Source organism: Notechis scutatus, chromosome Z (assembly GCF_049901735.1).
Source record: "Notechis scutatus isolate UNSWTSFEM ecotype Mainland chromosome Z, rNotScu1.2, whole genome shotgun sequence".
NCBI lineage: Eukaryota > Metazoa > Chordata > Lepidosauria > Squamata > Elapidae > Notechis > Notechis scutatus.
This window is the reverse complement of record NC_142025.1, coordinates 97,398,600-97,415,697: the sequence shown is the minus strand read 5'-3', so window position 1 is coordinate 97,415,697 and position 17,098 is coordinate 97,398,600. Positions and strand designations below refer to the sequence as shown.

Below are 17,098 nucleotides of genomic sequence, written 5' to 3'. Positions count from 1 at the left end.
GTAACAGCCAAGCCACAATTACTGGTGCCTAGCAGAATAATTGGGAAGAGGCTTGCAATGCAATGAAAGCTCTTCTTTATTCCCCTAGTCCAAGGACTCAAGAGATATCAAGCACACCTGGAAAAATTTTGTGTGGAAATCGTCTCTATTCCCCAAATTGTGAATTTGGACACCATTTATGTGACTGCCCACTATTAATAAGGGCTTTGATTGGATTTGCAAGACTGACATGTAACAACTGCTAAATGCTAAACAGAAACTGTATTTCATTAAAAGAAGCCAGAATGTCTAACCATAGTTTGATGCTTGGCTGTCAATAAATCATAATTAACTCTAAAGATAGCACGCTGGTTTGCCATGCCATAGTAAAGGCTGATTCAGCAGCAAACACATCAAAGTACATTCAAGCCAGCTATGATTTGGTTTGTTTCAGGTTAATATGAGAATATCATGTCCCGGGTTCTGTCTGCCCAGAAAAGGCAAGAAAATAAAGCCGTTAACTGAAAATAAACTATGGAACAGACTTTGATGCTAGTAAATGGATAATGTTATTATGTTCATGTATTACATTAATCATACACAAGCCACAGATTACTCAAAAATGATGTATACATGAGCATGCTGATCTAATCTTAACTTACATTTCTGGACTACTGGGTAGTCTTCAATTTATGATCACAATGGGAACTGAAAATTCAGTCGCTGAGCAAGGCAATTGTTAAGTGAGACAACAACAACTTTGGCATTCCCAGTTGTGTTAAGGTTGTGTTAAGTGATGTCATAGGTCAATAAGCAAATGGACACCTGCCTCTCTGATCTGGGTCTGAAAAAATCCTTCATGATGAATCTAGGCAGGATTTTCAAACTCAAAGTGAAAAACAAGTTTCTCCACTTTGGGTTTGCAAATCCTGCTTGGATTTCAAGCACGGAAAATTTGCAGACCCAGAGTGAAGAGGTAAGTCTCCCCACTCTGGAACTGAAAACTCGGATTTTGACAAAGAGGATTTTCAAACCTAGAGAGGAGAGGCAATTTTCTTTTGTCTGGGTCTGAAAATCCTGTTTGAATTTTGGCACAGAGAATTTGCAGCACCAGAATGAAAAAAAAAATGCCTCAATTCCAACTTTCTGGGGAAACCAGCAGGGAAGACTCCAAATAGCGATCACTTAATCAAGGGAGTTTTGACTACAGATTATAAATACAAACGGGTTGCCAAGCACTCAGATCGCAATCATTTGACTGCAGGAGTGCTGCAATTATTGTACCTTTGGCCACAAGCCACAAATACCTTTGTTTAGTACTATCTTAATTTCCAACAGTCCTGAACAAATTGTCATAAATTATGAAATAAGAACTCATAAGAACTCACTGTAGAATGATATACAGATTCAATAAGCTGGGGTCAAGAATAAAGAGGAAAAATGTTAAATAAAATGAAATCAAACATTTAACTTCTTTTCATGACCTTGCAGGAAAAACAAAAGGAAGTGCATGGCTCTAATATTTATAGTTATAGCACTATAATATAGCAATGAATATGAATGCAGCTTAGTTATGATTCTTTATTTCTGCAATTATTCTTTGAAGAAGGTACTTATATGGAAAGTTCATACTACCCAAGATGGAGCACAGTTCGAGTTCAAAGAAGCTACTTCATACTAATCAATATAAAACCTAATTCATTCCTTTACAATCTATTTGAAAAGTCTGAGATAAATAATGAAATGGAAACATGAACATAAGAATATGAAAATAATATTTTAATATCATACCTATAAGTAACAAGGCCCCAGTTCTCCATGGCACCTGTTAAAATAAATACAAAGTTTTATTGATATTGATACATATAACAGTCTGCAGAAGTACTTTATAATGTAAAGAAAGCTCAGACTTTAAAAACATATAACATGTTACCTGCTGCAAAGTCTGCAATAGCTATAAGATCAATTTTAGGGAGCGGGTAAGGAACATTGAAGTAGTCCTTATAAAAAGGCAAAGTTTTAGCGGCAACCTATTGAAATAAAAAGATGAAAAGTTATAACTCAGCATGTTTGCCTTTATACTGCCAATCTGTCAGAACAGACCATGGTATTATATATCAATTTTTACTTCTAGAAAGCTTGATGCATTTTTAAATTTCCTACTAATAAAGATAGCATAAATGCTAGACTTACCAAATTATAAGACATCACAAAATGTATTTCTATGTATTTCTCAGGAAACAACCATAGAATGAAAAACTGCTGGTGACCTTCTACCGCTGCACCATAGAGTATCTTAACTTACTGCACCTCTGTATGGTTTGCCAATTGCACAGTGGCAGATAGGAAAGCACTCCAGAGGGTTAATGCCATTGCTCAAAAGATCATTGGTTGCCCTCTCCCCTCTTTGGAAGAGCTTTCTAGCTCCCGCTGCCTTAAGAAAGTTCAAAATATTCTCAAAGATCCATCTCATCCTGGGCACCCTTTTTTTGAACTATTACCATCTGGCAGACGGGACAGAATATTAAAAACGAACACAAATAGGCTGAAAAACAGCTTCTATCCCAGGGCAGTAGTTATTTTGAATTCTACTGTATAGTGCAGTGTTGGTGTGGTGTTGCGGGTTTTCAGTTCAATGTGTGGAATGTGAAAGATGGTGTTTGATTTCGTTGTACAAGGTGCAATAACAATAAAGTAAACCAAATAAACTGTTTCTGCACACCAGAACTAGACACAAGAACAGTTTTTTCTTGAATGCCATCACTCTGCTAAACAAATAATTCCCTCAACACTGTCCAACTATTTACAAGGTCTGCACTACTATTACCATTAATCTTTTCATCATACCTCATCACCCATCCCGTCCCACTTGTGACTGTATGACTGTAACTTTGTCGCTTGAGTCCTTACGATTTATATGGGATGTTTCCTAGTATGATTTGATTGCTTATTGTACCCTATGACTATTATTAAGTGGTGTACCTTATGATTCTTGACTCTTGACGAATGTATCTTTTCTTTTATGTATACAGAGAGCATTTGCACCAAATTCCTTGTGTGTCCAATCACACTTGGCCAATAAAAAGAATTCTATTCTATTCAATCTATGAGATCAATTTCTGTAGCAAAATATACCTTACATTCTGATTAATTGTAGCTCATTAAATATACTGGAAGCTGTCTATTTATGTGGTCTGTTTAACTCAGTGCTTTTGGCACTGCTTAATGACAAAACTCATTACATCAAATCCATTTTTACCCAAATAGGGTAGCCAAAGATGTAAGGGATTAAGTTCCAGACTTACTCTATTCATTCATTCATTTTATTCATTTAGAAAATTTATATAGCTGTCTACTCACTCACAGTGACCCTAGGCTGGGTGTCGGCATCCTGCGGCTCCAGAGCCGCATGCGGCTCTTTGGGCCCTCTGCTGCAGCTCTCTGTTCCATCCCTGGCTGGCCCTGCCCCTCACCCTCCCTCGCCTGGCCTGAGAAGGTAAGGGTGATGGAGTAGGGTGGAAATGTGGCCGGGGTTGAATCTCCGGCATCTCACTCTTGTTACTTGTTGGTGCTGGGCGTGCCAGCCTCGCTAACACGAGGAATAAAGGAAGAGATGAGGGAGAGAGAGAAAGAGGGAGGGAGGGATAGCTAGCTAATTAGTTAGATAGAGGGATAGATGGAGGGTGATGAAGGGAGGGAGGGATAGATAGAGGAAGGGAGGGATAGATGGGTGGATAGATGGATTCAGGGATGGAGGGATAGATATATAGATATATAGACAGACAGACAGACGGAGATTGAGGGAGGGAGAGGGATGGATGGATAGAGGAAGGGAGAGATAGATGGAGGGTAGGAGGGGGATGGATGGAGGGATAGATAGATGGAGGGAGGGATGGAGTGACAGAGGGATAGATGATAGCTAGATAGCTAGAGAGTAGACCGAGGGAGGGAGAGTGGGAGAGGGAGGGTGAGGAAGGGAGGGATAGATAAAGGAAGGGAGGGATAGATAGATAGATAGATAGATAGATAGATAGAGAGAGAGAGAGAGAGAGAGAGAGAGAGAGAGAGAGAGAGAGATGATAGATAGATAAAGAGGGAAAGGGGGAAGGGAGGGGAAAGCACGAGAGTGTGATACAGAGGGAGATACCCGTTCCCACAGAACAGAGAACTGGGAGCCACAAAACCTGGGTAGCATGGCTGGGGGGGGGGGGCATGTGACTGGGTGGGAGTGACATCAAGTTGGCCACACCTACCTAGGTTTTATGGCTCCTGTTGTTTTCTTTTCTGTGGGAAACCGGTCCAAATGGCTCTGAGTGTTTAAGGTTGCAGACCCCCCAAAAATGAAAAACAAACACCCCACCCACCAACAACACACAGTCAAATGAGCTATTTGATCGGCTCCAACCCATTCTAGGTTCCCCAGGCCCACTGGCAAAACCATGTCTTCAGGGCCTTACAAAAAGTGTCTTGCCATATGTACCTCCTTAGCATACAGAACATTTCTTGCCTCCCTGCTCTAATGGTTGAGTGGATGTGACCAGCAATCCAGTCAGATAACCCGGTTCAAGCCATGAAGGGCTTTAAAGATGAAAAATAGCACCTTAAATTGCACCTGGAAGGTGCACATGTACACACTGAAGTCTGCACAAAACCATTCAGGCTGCTGTATTTTAACAACTGGAGCTTCCAGATGCTTTTCAAGGGCAGTCCCAATTAGTGCATATTGAAATAGTCAAGACAGGAGGTGACTAGAGCATGAGTTTTTGAGAGTAGGGACCGTTGGTCCAGCAAAGGGCACAACTATTTCACAACCCGTAGTTACATAAATGCCCTCCTGGCTATGACTGCCACCTGCACCTCAAGCATGAGTCATGAGTCCAGGAGAACAATCAGATTATACTGGGTCTGTTTAGGAACATATCACCACATCCAAGACCAAAGGAGCAATTCTCCATAGCCCAAAGAACCATAATCTATATTCCAGAGGTGGTATTCAGCAGGTTCTGACCAGTTCTGGAGAACTGGTAGCGGAAATTTTGAGTAATTCGGAGAACTGGCAAATACTACCCCTGACTGGAGATTTTATAGTATCTTGAATCCCACCACTGGTATATTCTATCTATATATTTTAGTATATAATAATGTCTGCGATGGTTAAAATTCCCTGTATTTTGCATATAAACATGCATTTGAACTTGCAAATTAAACAAAATTAAATGATTTTTTTTTTTAACATTTTCATTTTGTTTTCCAGGAACACACACACACACACACACACCTTTAAGCCTTTCTTACCTCTAATGCAAACTTCCCTTGTTCTGCTTTGCCAACAGGAGTATAAACACGGATTAATACACCATCAGTGGTCCTGGTCTCAACAAAGTCATATTCTCCAACCACAAAAGCAACAAGATATGTTGACATCACAGGAGTACGGGCAAATTTCACTTCTACCAGATTTTCATCATCAGGATAGGGTATCCGGTCAGTGACATTCTGTCCAACAAATTATGAAGAGGCTGAATATATTGAATGTGAAGCAATACTAAATTTTATGAAATAGAAGTGATAATTCTGGTCTTTTTCTCAGTGCCAAATTACAATAACATTTCAACTCTCTCATTTGCATTCATCTACTACACATTTCAATTCCAATTTCATTCTAGGATACAGTTCCACTGTGTTTTTTTAAACTTACAATATTATTTTTGTTTTATTATTGGATATGTGTTATTAAAGATTTTTTAAAGACTAAACATATAAATTTTGAAAGAAAAAATTAAGGAAAGTAAAGAAACAATCGGTAAATGAATAATGTGCAAAGAAAGATAAAAGTTATAAAAAAATGGTTTTCAATCTGTAATAGCAGTTACAGATTCACTTATATTTTAACTTCTCTAATGTTGCAACATATTCTTTCTTTTAATACATAGTCCTCAACTTATGACCATAATTGAGACTAGATTTCTGTTGTTAAGCAAGGCAGTTAAGTGAGTCCCACTCAATTTTAAAATCTTGCTATAGTTGTTAAGTGAATCACATGTCATTAAGTGAATCCAGCTTCTCCCAATGATTTTGCTTGCCAGAAGCTGGATTCGCTTAATGACATGTGATTCATTTAACAACTATAGCAAGATTTTAAAATCTAGGAAGGTTGCAAATGGTGATTGCATGACCCCAGGACACTGCAAATGTTGTAAATACATGCTGGTTGCCAAGTACCCACATTTTGTTCATACAACTGTGGGGCATGTAAATCACTTTTTTCATTGCCACTGTAACCTTCAAATGGTCATTAAACAAATGGCTGTAAGCTAAGGACCACCTGTAATATACAAGTAGTTCTTTAATCATTCAACAACTGATCAAAGCTATGACAGCCTCAGAAGTGGTACTGAACTTTTAAAATGATTGTCACATGATTGTGGGGCATTTCTCGCTATTGTAAAACACTGCATACTTCTGCTGCATGGTCACGGTCAATTATTGTGTTCTGCATGCATGGCAACCTGTTCAAACTTATGACCAGTTGCTAAATGCCCCCACAATCATGTGACCATCATTTTCAAACTTCTCTGCTGCTGTCCCAGAAAATTACTGGTAAATACTGGGAAAGTTGCAAGCTACTGCTGTCTCACAGAAAGATTTCCTGCTAGCAGGCAATGTTGAAGATGAAAGGGCTGCCAGCCAGGAGGAATGTCAGCTCCACATGCTTCAAGAGTAAAAGGACTGCTTGCTGAGGAAAGCTCAGAAGGCTGCAGAAACAGACCTCAGATCCTGTAAATCTGAGCTCTGCTTCTGCAGCCCTTTGAAGAAGTTCTCCACTGTGCATAGTGGGGAGGGGGAACTCCTTTGGTGGGTTTCAGGAACAGAGTTGGGATCTTCAAGATCTCTGCTTGTCATCCTGTCAAGAGTTCATCTGCATTCTGTACGTAGAGAAGTTCTCTTCCATGTACAGAAGGTTGTGTAGATTAATGAAGCTCAGATCCCGAAGATCCTAGATCCATTCCTGCTATGCACTGGAACAATTTCTTTCCATGTACAAAGGAGAGCTAAACTTAGCAAGCAGCTCTTTAGCTCTGTTTGCTTAACATCCTGTAAGTCATATGGGCATGACACTTGATGACAGATTCACTCAACAACTTGTCCCAGCTGTGATCCCAAACCCATAAATGACAAGTCCATTTTTTTTCATAAGGATTTCTAGTCACTAATAAGTAGTTATTGTCCTTTCTATAATCAAAACAAGTCAATTTTGTCAACTTTGCTCATTCTTTCATCTTCATCAACCATTCTTACATTGTGGGTATTTCAGTCTTGTTTCATTTTGGGGCATATAATAATCTCAAAGCAGTTACCTGTCTTCCATAACTCTTTTTTAATTGTCTATCCATTAGTACCAATAAGAATAGTTCTGGTTTTAACTGAATATTAATATTTAAAATATTTTGTATCACTATATATATATTTGAATCCATTTCTTTTTTGCAATTCATCAGACTTGATAAAATGATTATTTTCTACATTTCCAATATAAACTTGAAGTATCCTTATACATTGTAAATAATTATAATAATGTCAACAGTGCATCATTTTATAAAAGTTTTCTTTTAAATTGTGGCATAGTATAAATTTTAGTGCTTTCAGCCATGTATTTTCAGCCTTTATCATTATATTATGTTCAAAATTCTTAACCCATTTTACCATAACTCTTTCACTTGTTCTTCCATTTCAAATTTCAGAAGTTTATACATTTTAGCAATTGCCTGTTCATCATTTGTACACAGTTCAATTTCAAATCATGTCTTGTGCTATTCAATTCCAAATTCCAGTTATCTACCTCAGATTAGTGAACATATGAAAACCATTGGAAACTATATCACTCTGTATCCAATTGATCTCTTTATTTCATCTTATATTCTCCATGCTCTTATTGAAACATCTATCTATATGTTAACCATTTGTCTTTACCTATTGAAACCCATAAAGGCATTTGGAGCACAATCTGAATTAATATCTATATCTATTCCATATTCTCAATATGGCTAAAATAGTGGTTTAAAAAAAAGCTACATTAATTTTAACTTTATCATACCACAGAAAGCCATGCAATCCAAACTTAGGTCATGTCCTATAGTAACTTTTTGTTTATCACAACCACTTTGTAATATGGCTTTAAGTTATTAAATTACTTACCATATTTGACAGAGCTACTCTGTCTTTGGGAACCACCAATGAAATATCAAAAGTTGCCTTGATAGCTGGCTCATCCCAGCAAGGAAAGGCCCTGCGAGCATCAGTGGCCTGCAGGAAAGAAAAAGGCAGCATTAAGAAGCCAACATATCTGAGGCATTCTGACAGAACCAAGAACTGTCATATTCAGTATTCAAAAGAATGCACATACACACACAATCAAAAGGGGGAAATGATATTTTTGGGAAATGATTGGTAAAAATGAGTCACAAGCAGAAATGCAGAAACTGAGGAAAAATTTAAAAATACTAACTTAATAACAGCCTACTTATATTAACAGGACAAGTAAACTACAAATCAAAGGATTTCTTACCTCAAATTGGGTAACAGCAGCAAACCGAGTATCTCCAGAAGAGGTGATATATTTACTTCGATAGAATCCTTTCATTTTGTCATTCAATTCTCCAACAAAATCTATCTTTAATGTTCCCATCCCTGTGTTATTTAAAAAAGCATACACACAGATATTATTATCCTTACTGAAAAGAAATATGCTAATATTGCTAATATGTATGTATGTATGTATGTATGTATGTATGTATGTAAAGTAAGAATACAACAGATTCCAAAAGTATTCAGACTCAGGTACTCTGAAGATTAGCTTGAATAATAGAGGACTGATAAAAGGTTCACAAAAGAGAAACAAAATGATAATAAAAGAACAATAAACGAGTAATGATAGGAGATTTGGGAGATTCATGAAAATAAGCTAGTTATTTTAATTGCAATTCTTTGAATAGTTAACTATTCAATTCACACACACAAGTTACATGCTTGTACAGAGACCTGATTGGTCTTTTAGAGCTTGCAATATAGCTTAGAGGGAAGCCTGCTCACCAGGTGTACCATATGACTAGACCCAGCTCTCAGTAATTAATTCTTAAGACCAACACTACATACCTAAAGGAAAAATGAGATCATGCAGAGAAGAAAGGTGGGTTATATAAATTTCACAGATAATAAGCAGTTCTTTTTCTTGTGGTATTGATAATTCATATCAACGAATTAAATTGTTAAAGCTTCTTACCTGAGAAAGGATCTGGTCATCCTAAGGTGACTCAAGAGAGAACAGCATCTTTCTGGAACCAAAAGTCTATTCTATAGTGTTGAATGAAGGGCTAATCTTATCTAATTGCCCAGCATAAGTCCAATGTGGGAATGAATCAGATCAAAAACAGGCAAAGCAGTAGCAGCACAAAAGGTGCTGTCCATTCCCCGTTAAGAAGTGAGAACAAAAAGAACATCCAAAGAATGAAACAGTATTTTCAGTAATGTTGAGAGGTTAGAAAAAAGGGTGGTGTTCAGATACAAGAGAATGGTCAAGAATGACTTTGGAAGCAATTAAATAGATAAGTACTTTGCCTCAATTAAAAGTACAGAAGGGTTTCCTCGTAAAGCACTGAACTTTTCAGTTCACTGAGCACTATAAAAGTTTCTCCCATAAGAGAAGGTGAATCAGGTAAAGATGTAGGCTAAAAGAGTTCTGATATATTAATATAACAGAACAAGAAAAAGGATTTCAGGGTGGAAACATCAGGGAAAACAGAAGATATAGATGTGCTAGGTCTTTCATGAATCTATTCATTAGCAGATTAGAAAGTATAAGCTCATAAAGGAAAAAAAATGGTAGAATTTTATATCTTTAGTGAAGATATAAGCCACTTCAGGTGTATGGGAAACATGAACATGGTATTCCACTGAGATTAATTTAATATTTGGGGCTGATTTCTCAAAGATTTCCATTTAGCCATGCAGGAAGCTCTTGTGGAAGGTTTCTAAAAATCCACTTTCTGTTTCTAGCTATGGGCCTGTTTATTGTTGAAAATCAGAAGTGCCAGTTTTTGTCAGAAGCACCATTAAATGTGGTTCTGTGGTTACAGGACACTGCCATGTTCCCAGGCATCCAAAGTCCCAAGTGCGTCTACTATAATTTTGAATGGTTGCTAAGCACCTCGTTGTATTTGTATCTATTGTACTTCAATAAACTATTTGAATCTTCAAGAAAACAAAATGTATTAAGCAATAAACCAAAAGAAAAGAAATAAAACAATAAAGCGGGAGGAAAGCATCTCCCATAAATCAACAGCAGAAAAATTGGAAATGCCACATGCCAAAAAGAAAACATATCTTGCTGACACTTTTGAGGACAAATCTATAGGAATTGTTTTAATAAGATAACATGCTGTACTGTACTTAAAAAGCCAAATTGCTTACATCTCTATAAATCAACTTGATGTAGTCCATATCATTCATCTAAAAACTGATTTTCCCCACACCTTGTGCTATAGTTGATGAAGCAAAGGTAAACCTTCTTGTATTTTCTTGTGTTCTACATTATCCATTTTACATTACTTATCTATTTTATGTCCTGCTGGTTAATTTAACTTGACTCTTCATATACAACTCTACTGTTCCTTTTAAGTTCTTAATCAAAACTTTCCTTACATGAATTAATGTAACTTTATTAAATTATGTATCCTTTTAAATTCTGCCCTTTTTCCTCATACAAATACATTCACCAATTTTTAGACCAGTCTTGTTCCATAATTATTGACACAGCTATTACTGCCTTAATTGCCTCTTCTGCAACTATTTAAAATTCAACAAACTTTAGTATACACCATATTTCCTATTTCACAACTGATCTATTGCTTGTCACACTTCAGATTCTAAGAGGTTGGTCTTTGAATGTTTTCTCTTTACAAAGGGGTTACATTTGCAAATTGTTTCACTACAACCTTTTATCTTTGTTACTTACCAGATTATCACAATTATTTTTGAATGTTCATATTTTGTAAATTTGTCTTTTTTTCACTTCCTTTACTTTCACACTTCCAATTGTTGATATAATTGTTGTATTTTTTCTTGTGGATCTGAAATTTTGTATGCCCCAGATCTGGAAACTTTCCATCTTGAATAAGATTATGCTCCCCCATTCTAGAGTGTAATCTGGCAATTATCTTGGACTCACAGTGTTGCTTACAGGGCAGATGGCAGCTCTGGCAAAGAAAGCCTTTCCACAGCTTCATCTGGCGCACCAGCTTCATTCATTCCTGTGTTGAGAGGCCCCTCTGACAGTCCCTCATCCTCTAATCATCTTACAGTTGGATTATTGCAAAGCATTCAATGTGGGTCTGCGTTGAAGACCGCTTAGAAGCTCAAGCTGGTCCAGAATATAATGCTGTTGAGTGTTGGGCATTATCTATGAGATACTACTGCCCTTCAAGCTGGTCTGATTACTGGTGAAGTTCCAGGTATAATTTAAGATACCGGTTATCAGTTGTGAAACTCTTCATGCCATAAGACCAGGTTGAGGGACCACCTATTTTCCATGATTTCTGCCTACATAATCAAGCAATAATGCTTATTAGAATCCAAGCAGCATGTCTTCTCTGTCATGATATCTTCCTTCTGGAATGATAGCCCCTCAGGTATCCATGTAACTCGCACTTCAGTGATGTTCTGGAATTTTTAAAAATTTGGTTGCTCACCCAGAACTTGATTTAGGGTTCTTGTAAAGTTCTGTTTTGGGGGTTATATGAAATGTGGTTGTCCATACCTTCAGTTTTTATTGTTTTTCCATTTATAACTATGAACTATCAGGATCACATTATTATTATTGCAATAGCTTTCATGTTTTTTTCATCAAGATAATGGAAAACTACGCTTTTTAAATAAGTACTGTTGAAATTTACTAGTTTTGTCAGGAGGAAAAGCTATGCTGACAAAGAAATATAAATTGCTCTTCTCTGCCTTAGCTGTTTATCTTGATTGATGCTGGAATGACATCTCAACTTAATTCAACTCTAGTTAATAATTCCTAGAGAGGAACATATTGTCTTCACTCTCTCTTTCTTTCATCTTCAATTATAGATTCATGTGTGCAAACAAATGAGCTGACAGACCTGATTATCTTTTAATTATTTTTTGTTTTTCCCCATTAAGGTTTCATTTCATTTTCTTATTTACTTTTGCCTATAATTTTAGGAAGTTCTAAGAAACAGACTCCATACTAAATTTATTATGAAGCAGTTTATATAAACTATTTTATTATCTGTTATATGTTTCTTTCTTAGACTGCATTCTCCAAATGGTAATGAATTACTAAAATATGATAGTAAACAAATAACAATCATTGTTTTTGCTAACCATTCTAGTAAACTAATATTAGATCTTTGAAAATTCTGTATTGAAATATAGAAATGTCAAAATTTCTATAACATTTTAGATAGACAGATACACTGAATTTCAATTGCTACTAATTATTTTTCAGTGTAAACAGAATCCACTTTAGCTATGAAAATAAAGATATTTTAAGCACATGAGGTCACACACACACATAATGTTACAACATAGTATGGTAAAAATACATACACATAGTGATATATCTTAATATTTTGGGCTCATGAGTGCTTCTGAGTTCAAAAAGTCTAAAGTGTCTGCTCCAGATGCAACAGAAAAATATCAGCATTAGAAATTAATGACTAAATTATTATAATAACATTATACACATTTATTACAATAATGCATTTTACACTTGCTATATAATAATAATTGACTACCAAATCCAGATTTAAATTGTGGATATTATATATGGAACAATCTACTCAGTTCCAGTAAACAGAGGAACTATGCTTGATAGCTTGTAACTGTTTTATGCAAAGTCAATTGTACTTTAGAGTTGAGTGTGTTAGGCAAATCTTGGCAACTGGATTTCAGCAAACATGAATTACAATTTGTGTGAGGACAGATACATTAAGAATTGGAACAAAATTGGGTTTAATTTAGTTTCAAGTATAAAATAATCTTGGAAATGCAGAGACGGAATGAAATCCCAAAACACATCCTAAGTAATGAGGGAAGATGGGGGAAAACTATGCTCTGGCAACAAAGTGTCTATTTTTTTCACCTCAGATGGGCCCCATTTAATTTCTACACAATTTTACCTTTCTGAAGAGTGCTGGGAAAAGAAAGAGTCACTTTCTCATCTTCATTCTGATAGTTGAACCCTGTGGCATGGATTTCTGAAAAAGAAAGAAAATTGCTCTAAATAGTCATAAGAACTTCCTTCAATATGGAGACTGATACACACCAGGTCTAGATTTAAGTATTATGCAATAGTACATACATAAGAAATCATTTATAATTTACTTTAATTTAAATTAATGTTAATCTGATTTACTTCAAACTCAGGATCTTCCAGGACTAAAATGTGGCTACTGGACTGGATCCAGTAAATTTTATTTGTTTATACCTTGTCCTTCTAGATAAGCTACAATATTTTATTTTTAAAAGCATATAGCAAAGTAAACATGCATCTGATTTATACAGTTGACTCAGTTTCAAGGTAATTCAGAAGTGGGATTCAACCGGTTCGCATCTATTCACAAGAACCGGTTGTTAACTTTCTAAGCAGTTCACAGAAATGGTTGTTAGAAGAAATTTCTCTCCCCCCAAACTTTACAGGGCTAATGCTGTAAGGAAGGCAGGAAGGAAACATTCTGCTATTGTTTCTAGCCTAACCTTTATTGCCCTGCTTATAGAAACTGCCTCTCGGTTAACCCTTATAGCCAGTGGTGGGATTAAAACAATTTAACAACCAGTTCTCTACCCTAATGAGTGGGTGGGCATGGCTGGATGGGCATGTGACTGGGTGGACATGGACAACTTGATTTGTCTCACCCTTTGGAAATTTCTCCTTAGTCCAACTCACAATAAAATAGCACAATAAAATAACACTGTTCCAAAATTTAGCATAGAATAACAGAGTTGGAAGGGACCTTGGAGGTCTTCTAGTCCAACCCCCTGCTTAGGCAGGAAACCCTACACCACTTCAGACAAATGGTTATCCAATATCTTCTTAAAAACTTCCAGTGTTGGAGCATTTACAACTTCTGGAGGCAAGTTGTTCCACTGATTAATTGTTCTGTCAGGAAATTTGAGGGGCTGCTACAAAAATGAGGGAGTCAATCTATTTCCAAAGCACCAAAAGGCACAACAAGAAACAATGGATGGAAATAACCAAAGACAAAAGCAACCTAGGACTAAGGAGAAATTTCCTAAGGGTGAGACCAATCAACCAATGGAATAGCTTGTCTTCAGAAGTCACCTAGAAGCTTTCAAAAAGAGTGAGGGAAATATACCCCAAAAGAACAACTTAAAACAGCCATTCCCCCTTTTAAAAAAAGTCAACCCCAAAGCAAACACAGCAGCTGAGAGGGAAACTAAGAGCAGCCGCTCATGCTGATTGAAAACCTGGGCGTGCTGCCAAAAGCTATTAACCCTTCCAACTATATTATTCTATGTTCTCTATGTTCTAGATTGCGTACTTTACAGCAGAAGCAATACAGCTGGCTGGACCACACATGCATTAAATTCACGGCCTGTATTATCAAGCTGTTTCATTGTCCCCTCCTGTATTTCCCAGGAAGAAACAAGAAGTAGCCAACACTGCAGCAGCTATAAAAGGTCTTGGGAACTCCAGGGAGTATCAGTTGATCACAGAAGTGTTACTTAATACTCTTTATAATGAAAACGTTTGTAATCTTGTCCTTCTTGAAGGGAAGAGGTTAATCCCTAGATGGGTAATTGATGGGTTTCCCTGCCCTAATCCCATCACTTTCTGTTGTTTATTGACTTGATTCAGCATGTATCAGCTGCATTCCAGCTGCAACTGTTAAGTGGTGCTTGGCTGTCTTCCCGGAGCTATTACCTGAAGGGAGAGAGAGAGAAAAACCCTCTCTTGCTGGTTCTCTGAACTGCATAAGCAATTAAGTAACGGTTGGGGCAAACGGTGAGAACTGACTCCCCCCTGTGCTTATAACAGCTAAACGTTCTTGAAGGTACACCTAGATTTATTGTTGCCCGAGCTCCGGATGTTTTTTTTTTTCTTCCTTTGCTAGTTCTTTTCTGGGGCTTGACTTTCTTAAAGGAGAAGGGTTGTTTTAAGCTTTTTTCAATGCTGTTGGGAAGAAATACTCCCCTATTGAAGAAATAATTCAGCACTTTGAAGAAATAATTGAATAATGAAGCATAACTGCCAGAAAGAAGCTTTTAATGACAAGGAACCAAGATGAGTGCCATTCAGCAAGGCTTCTTGGCTAGCTAAAAAGATTGATATTCAAAGGTGAGTTTACATACCCTTTCTGAGTTTTGGTCTAAAACTGGGTTTTGGTGAAGTTTAATCCTGTGTTTATTAATGGGATAATTTTCCCTATTCAGCTGTGTTTGGAAAGAAAAATGTTAGTATCTATTCCTGAAAAGAAGTAGGGTTCAGAAATCTGGCTAGTTCCTGTGTCTATTTGTTCTGGTAATTGGTAATTGGTTTAACAAGCAACAGCTACTGCTACATTCTAGTGCTAATTGCATTTTAGTTAGGCTTATCTCAAGTGTTTACACTTGAGCTTGCCTGAGGTGTGAACCCTAGCAATGAGCCAGACAAGGCTTGCGTTTTAGTTTTAAAAGGATTTAAACTGTTGTGATTTAGTTATTTGTATTGTGTTGAATTTTTTCCTGCCTCATGGTTTCTCTTTCTATCTGGGGAGAGGGTCTTTCTTCACTGCTTTAGTGGTTCCTGGCACTGTTCTTTTGGGGTGTACTTGCAAGAGGCAGGATGTAAGCTTGGCACTGATTATTTTACTTCCTTTCTTGGGGGCATGTGATCTTTTCTTAAATCTGGATGATTTCCTTAGGATGGGTGTCGGCAACCCAGGCCCTGGGGCCACATGTGGCTCCTTGGGCCCTGTGCTGCGGTTCCCTGTCTCAACACTGGCTGGCCCTGGCCCTCACCTGGCCTGAGAAGGTAAGGGCAATGGCAGAGGATGGAGAAGCAGCCGGGGCTGATTCTCCGGTACCTCACTCTTGCTACTTGTGGGTGCTGGGCATGCCTTCTGGCCCTTGTTGGTGCTAGGCATGCATTGCAACTGATACCAGCCTTGCTAACATGAGGGCTGGTGGGGTGGGAATGGGATCCGGGAGGATGGGACGACGGAAAGGGGGATGGGCCCGTAGCACCCAGCTGCGGCTTTAAGAAGCTCAGGACAGCAGGAAAAGGGGGCTGGCCCTGCCAAACCTTGCACACCCACCCCGGGTGTCAGGCTCAGAGAAAGTGGGAGTGCCCTCGCCAAAGATGCTCACCCGTCAGCTGGTTTCTCCCCCTCTCTGTCTCTCTTTCTGTATGTGTGTATCTCTCACACACTCTCTGTCTCTGTGTCTCTTCTCTCTTGGAAAGCCACAAACAAGCCAGCAAGGTCTCTTTGGGGTTCTTGGCTATTCCTTTTATTTCTTCTTTCTGGAAATCTGGGCTGGCTGAGAAACAATTGCCAGCCACAGCAGAGGCTTCCCTTCAGCTGACCCTCCTCTTCCCCCTCCTTCTCCTCTTGTGACTGTGGGCTGTGGCGGGGCCTGGAGGATGTGCGCTCCTTAAGTGAGTGCCAAAGCGCAGCAAAGGCATGCCCGGGGAGGGCGGCCGCTTGTTTAATGATGGTCTGAACAGGACGCAGCTTCTCTCCTGCACTGAGGCTCCGGCCATAGCCTTGCATGTCGTCATTCCCCCCCCTCGCCAGATCTTTGGCCAAGCATGAAGGGTGCAAGCTCCAGCCTGAAGCGGTAGGAAGTGAAGGCTGCTTTATGCGCAAATGTGGCGCAAAGGCAGTACAGGGCCACTTCGCTCCTAAGGCTTCAGCGACCCTCCTCCCTGTCCTCCTCTCATGACCCCCTGGCCTGCTGTGGTGCGGCCGGGAGGGCCTCAAGCAAGCACCAAAGCAGAGCAATCCCTTAAGGAGGGTCTCCCTGCCATGCGCACCTTCCCAGCAGTCAGCTGATCCCTTAAGGAGGGTCTCCCTGCCATGCGCACCTTCCCAGCTCC

At 38.4% G+C, this 17,098-nt stretch overlaps 1 protein-coding gene across 2 annotated transcripts in view; it reads right to left on the bottom strand.

Moving 5' to 3' along the window:
- The window catches only part of NPEPPS (aminopeptidase puromycin sensitive), a 102,556-nt gene that overhangs the window by 51,979 nt on the left and 33,479 nt on the right, over nucleotides 1–17,098 (bottom strand). For both annotated transcript variants that reach the window (XM_026669808.2, XM_026669809.2), the window contains exons 3-8: nucleotides 13,179–13,256; nucleotides 8,546–8,667; nucleotides 8,176–8,283; nucleotides 5,275–5,475; nucleotides 1,913–2,009; nucleotides 1,771–1,804 (exon numbers count right to left, since the gene is read on the bottom strand). In XM_026669808.2, coding sequence (XP_026525593.1) covers nucleotides 1,771–1,804; nucleotides 1,913–2,009; nucleotides 5,275–5,475; nucleotides 8,176–8,283; nucleotides 8,546–8,667; nucleotides 13,179–13,256 — 640 coding nt within the window. The remainder of the gene's footprint in view (nucleotides 1–1,770; nucleotides 1,805–1,912; nucleotides 2,010–5,274; nucleotides 5,476–8,175; nucleotides 8,284–8,545; nucleotides 8,668–13,178; nucleotides 13,257–17,098) is intronic.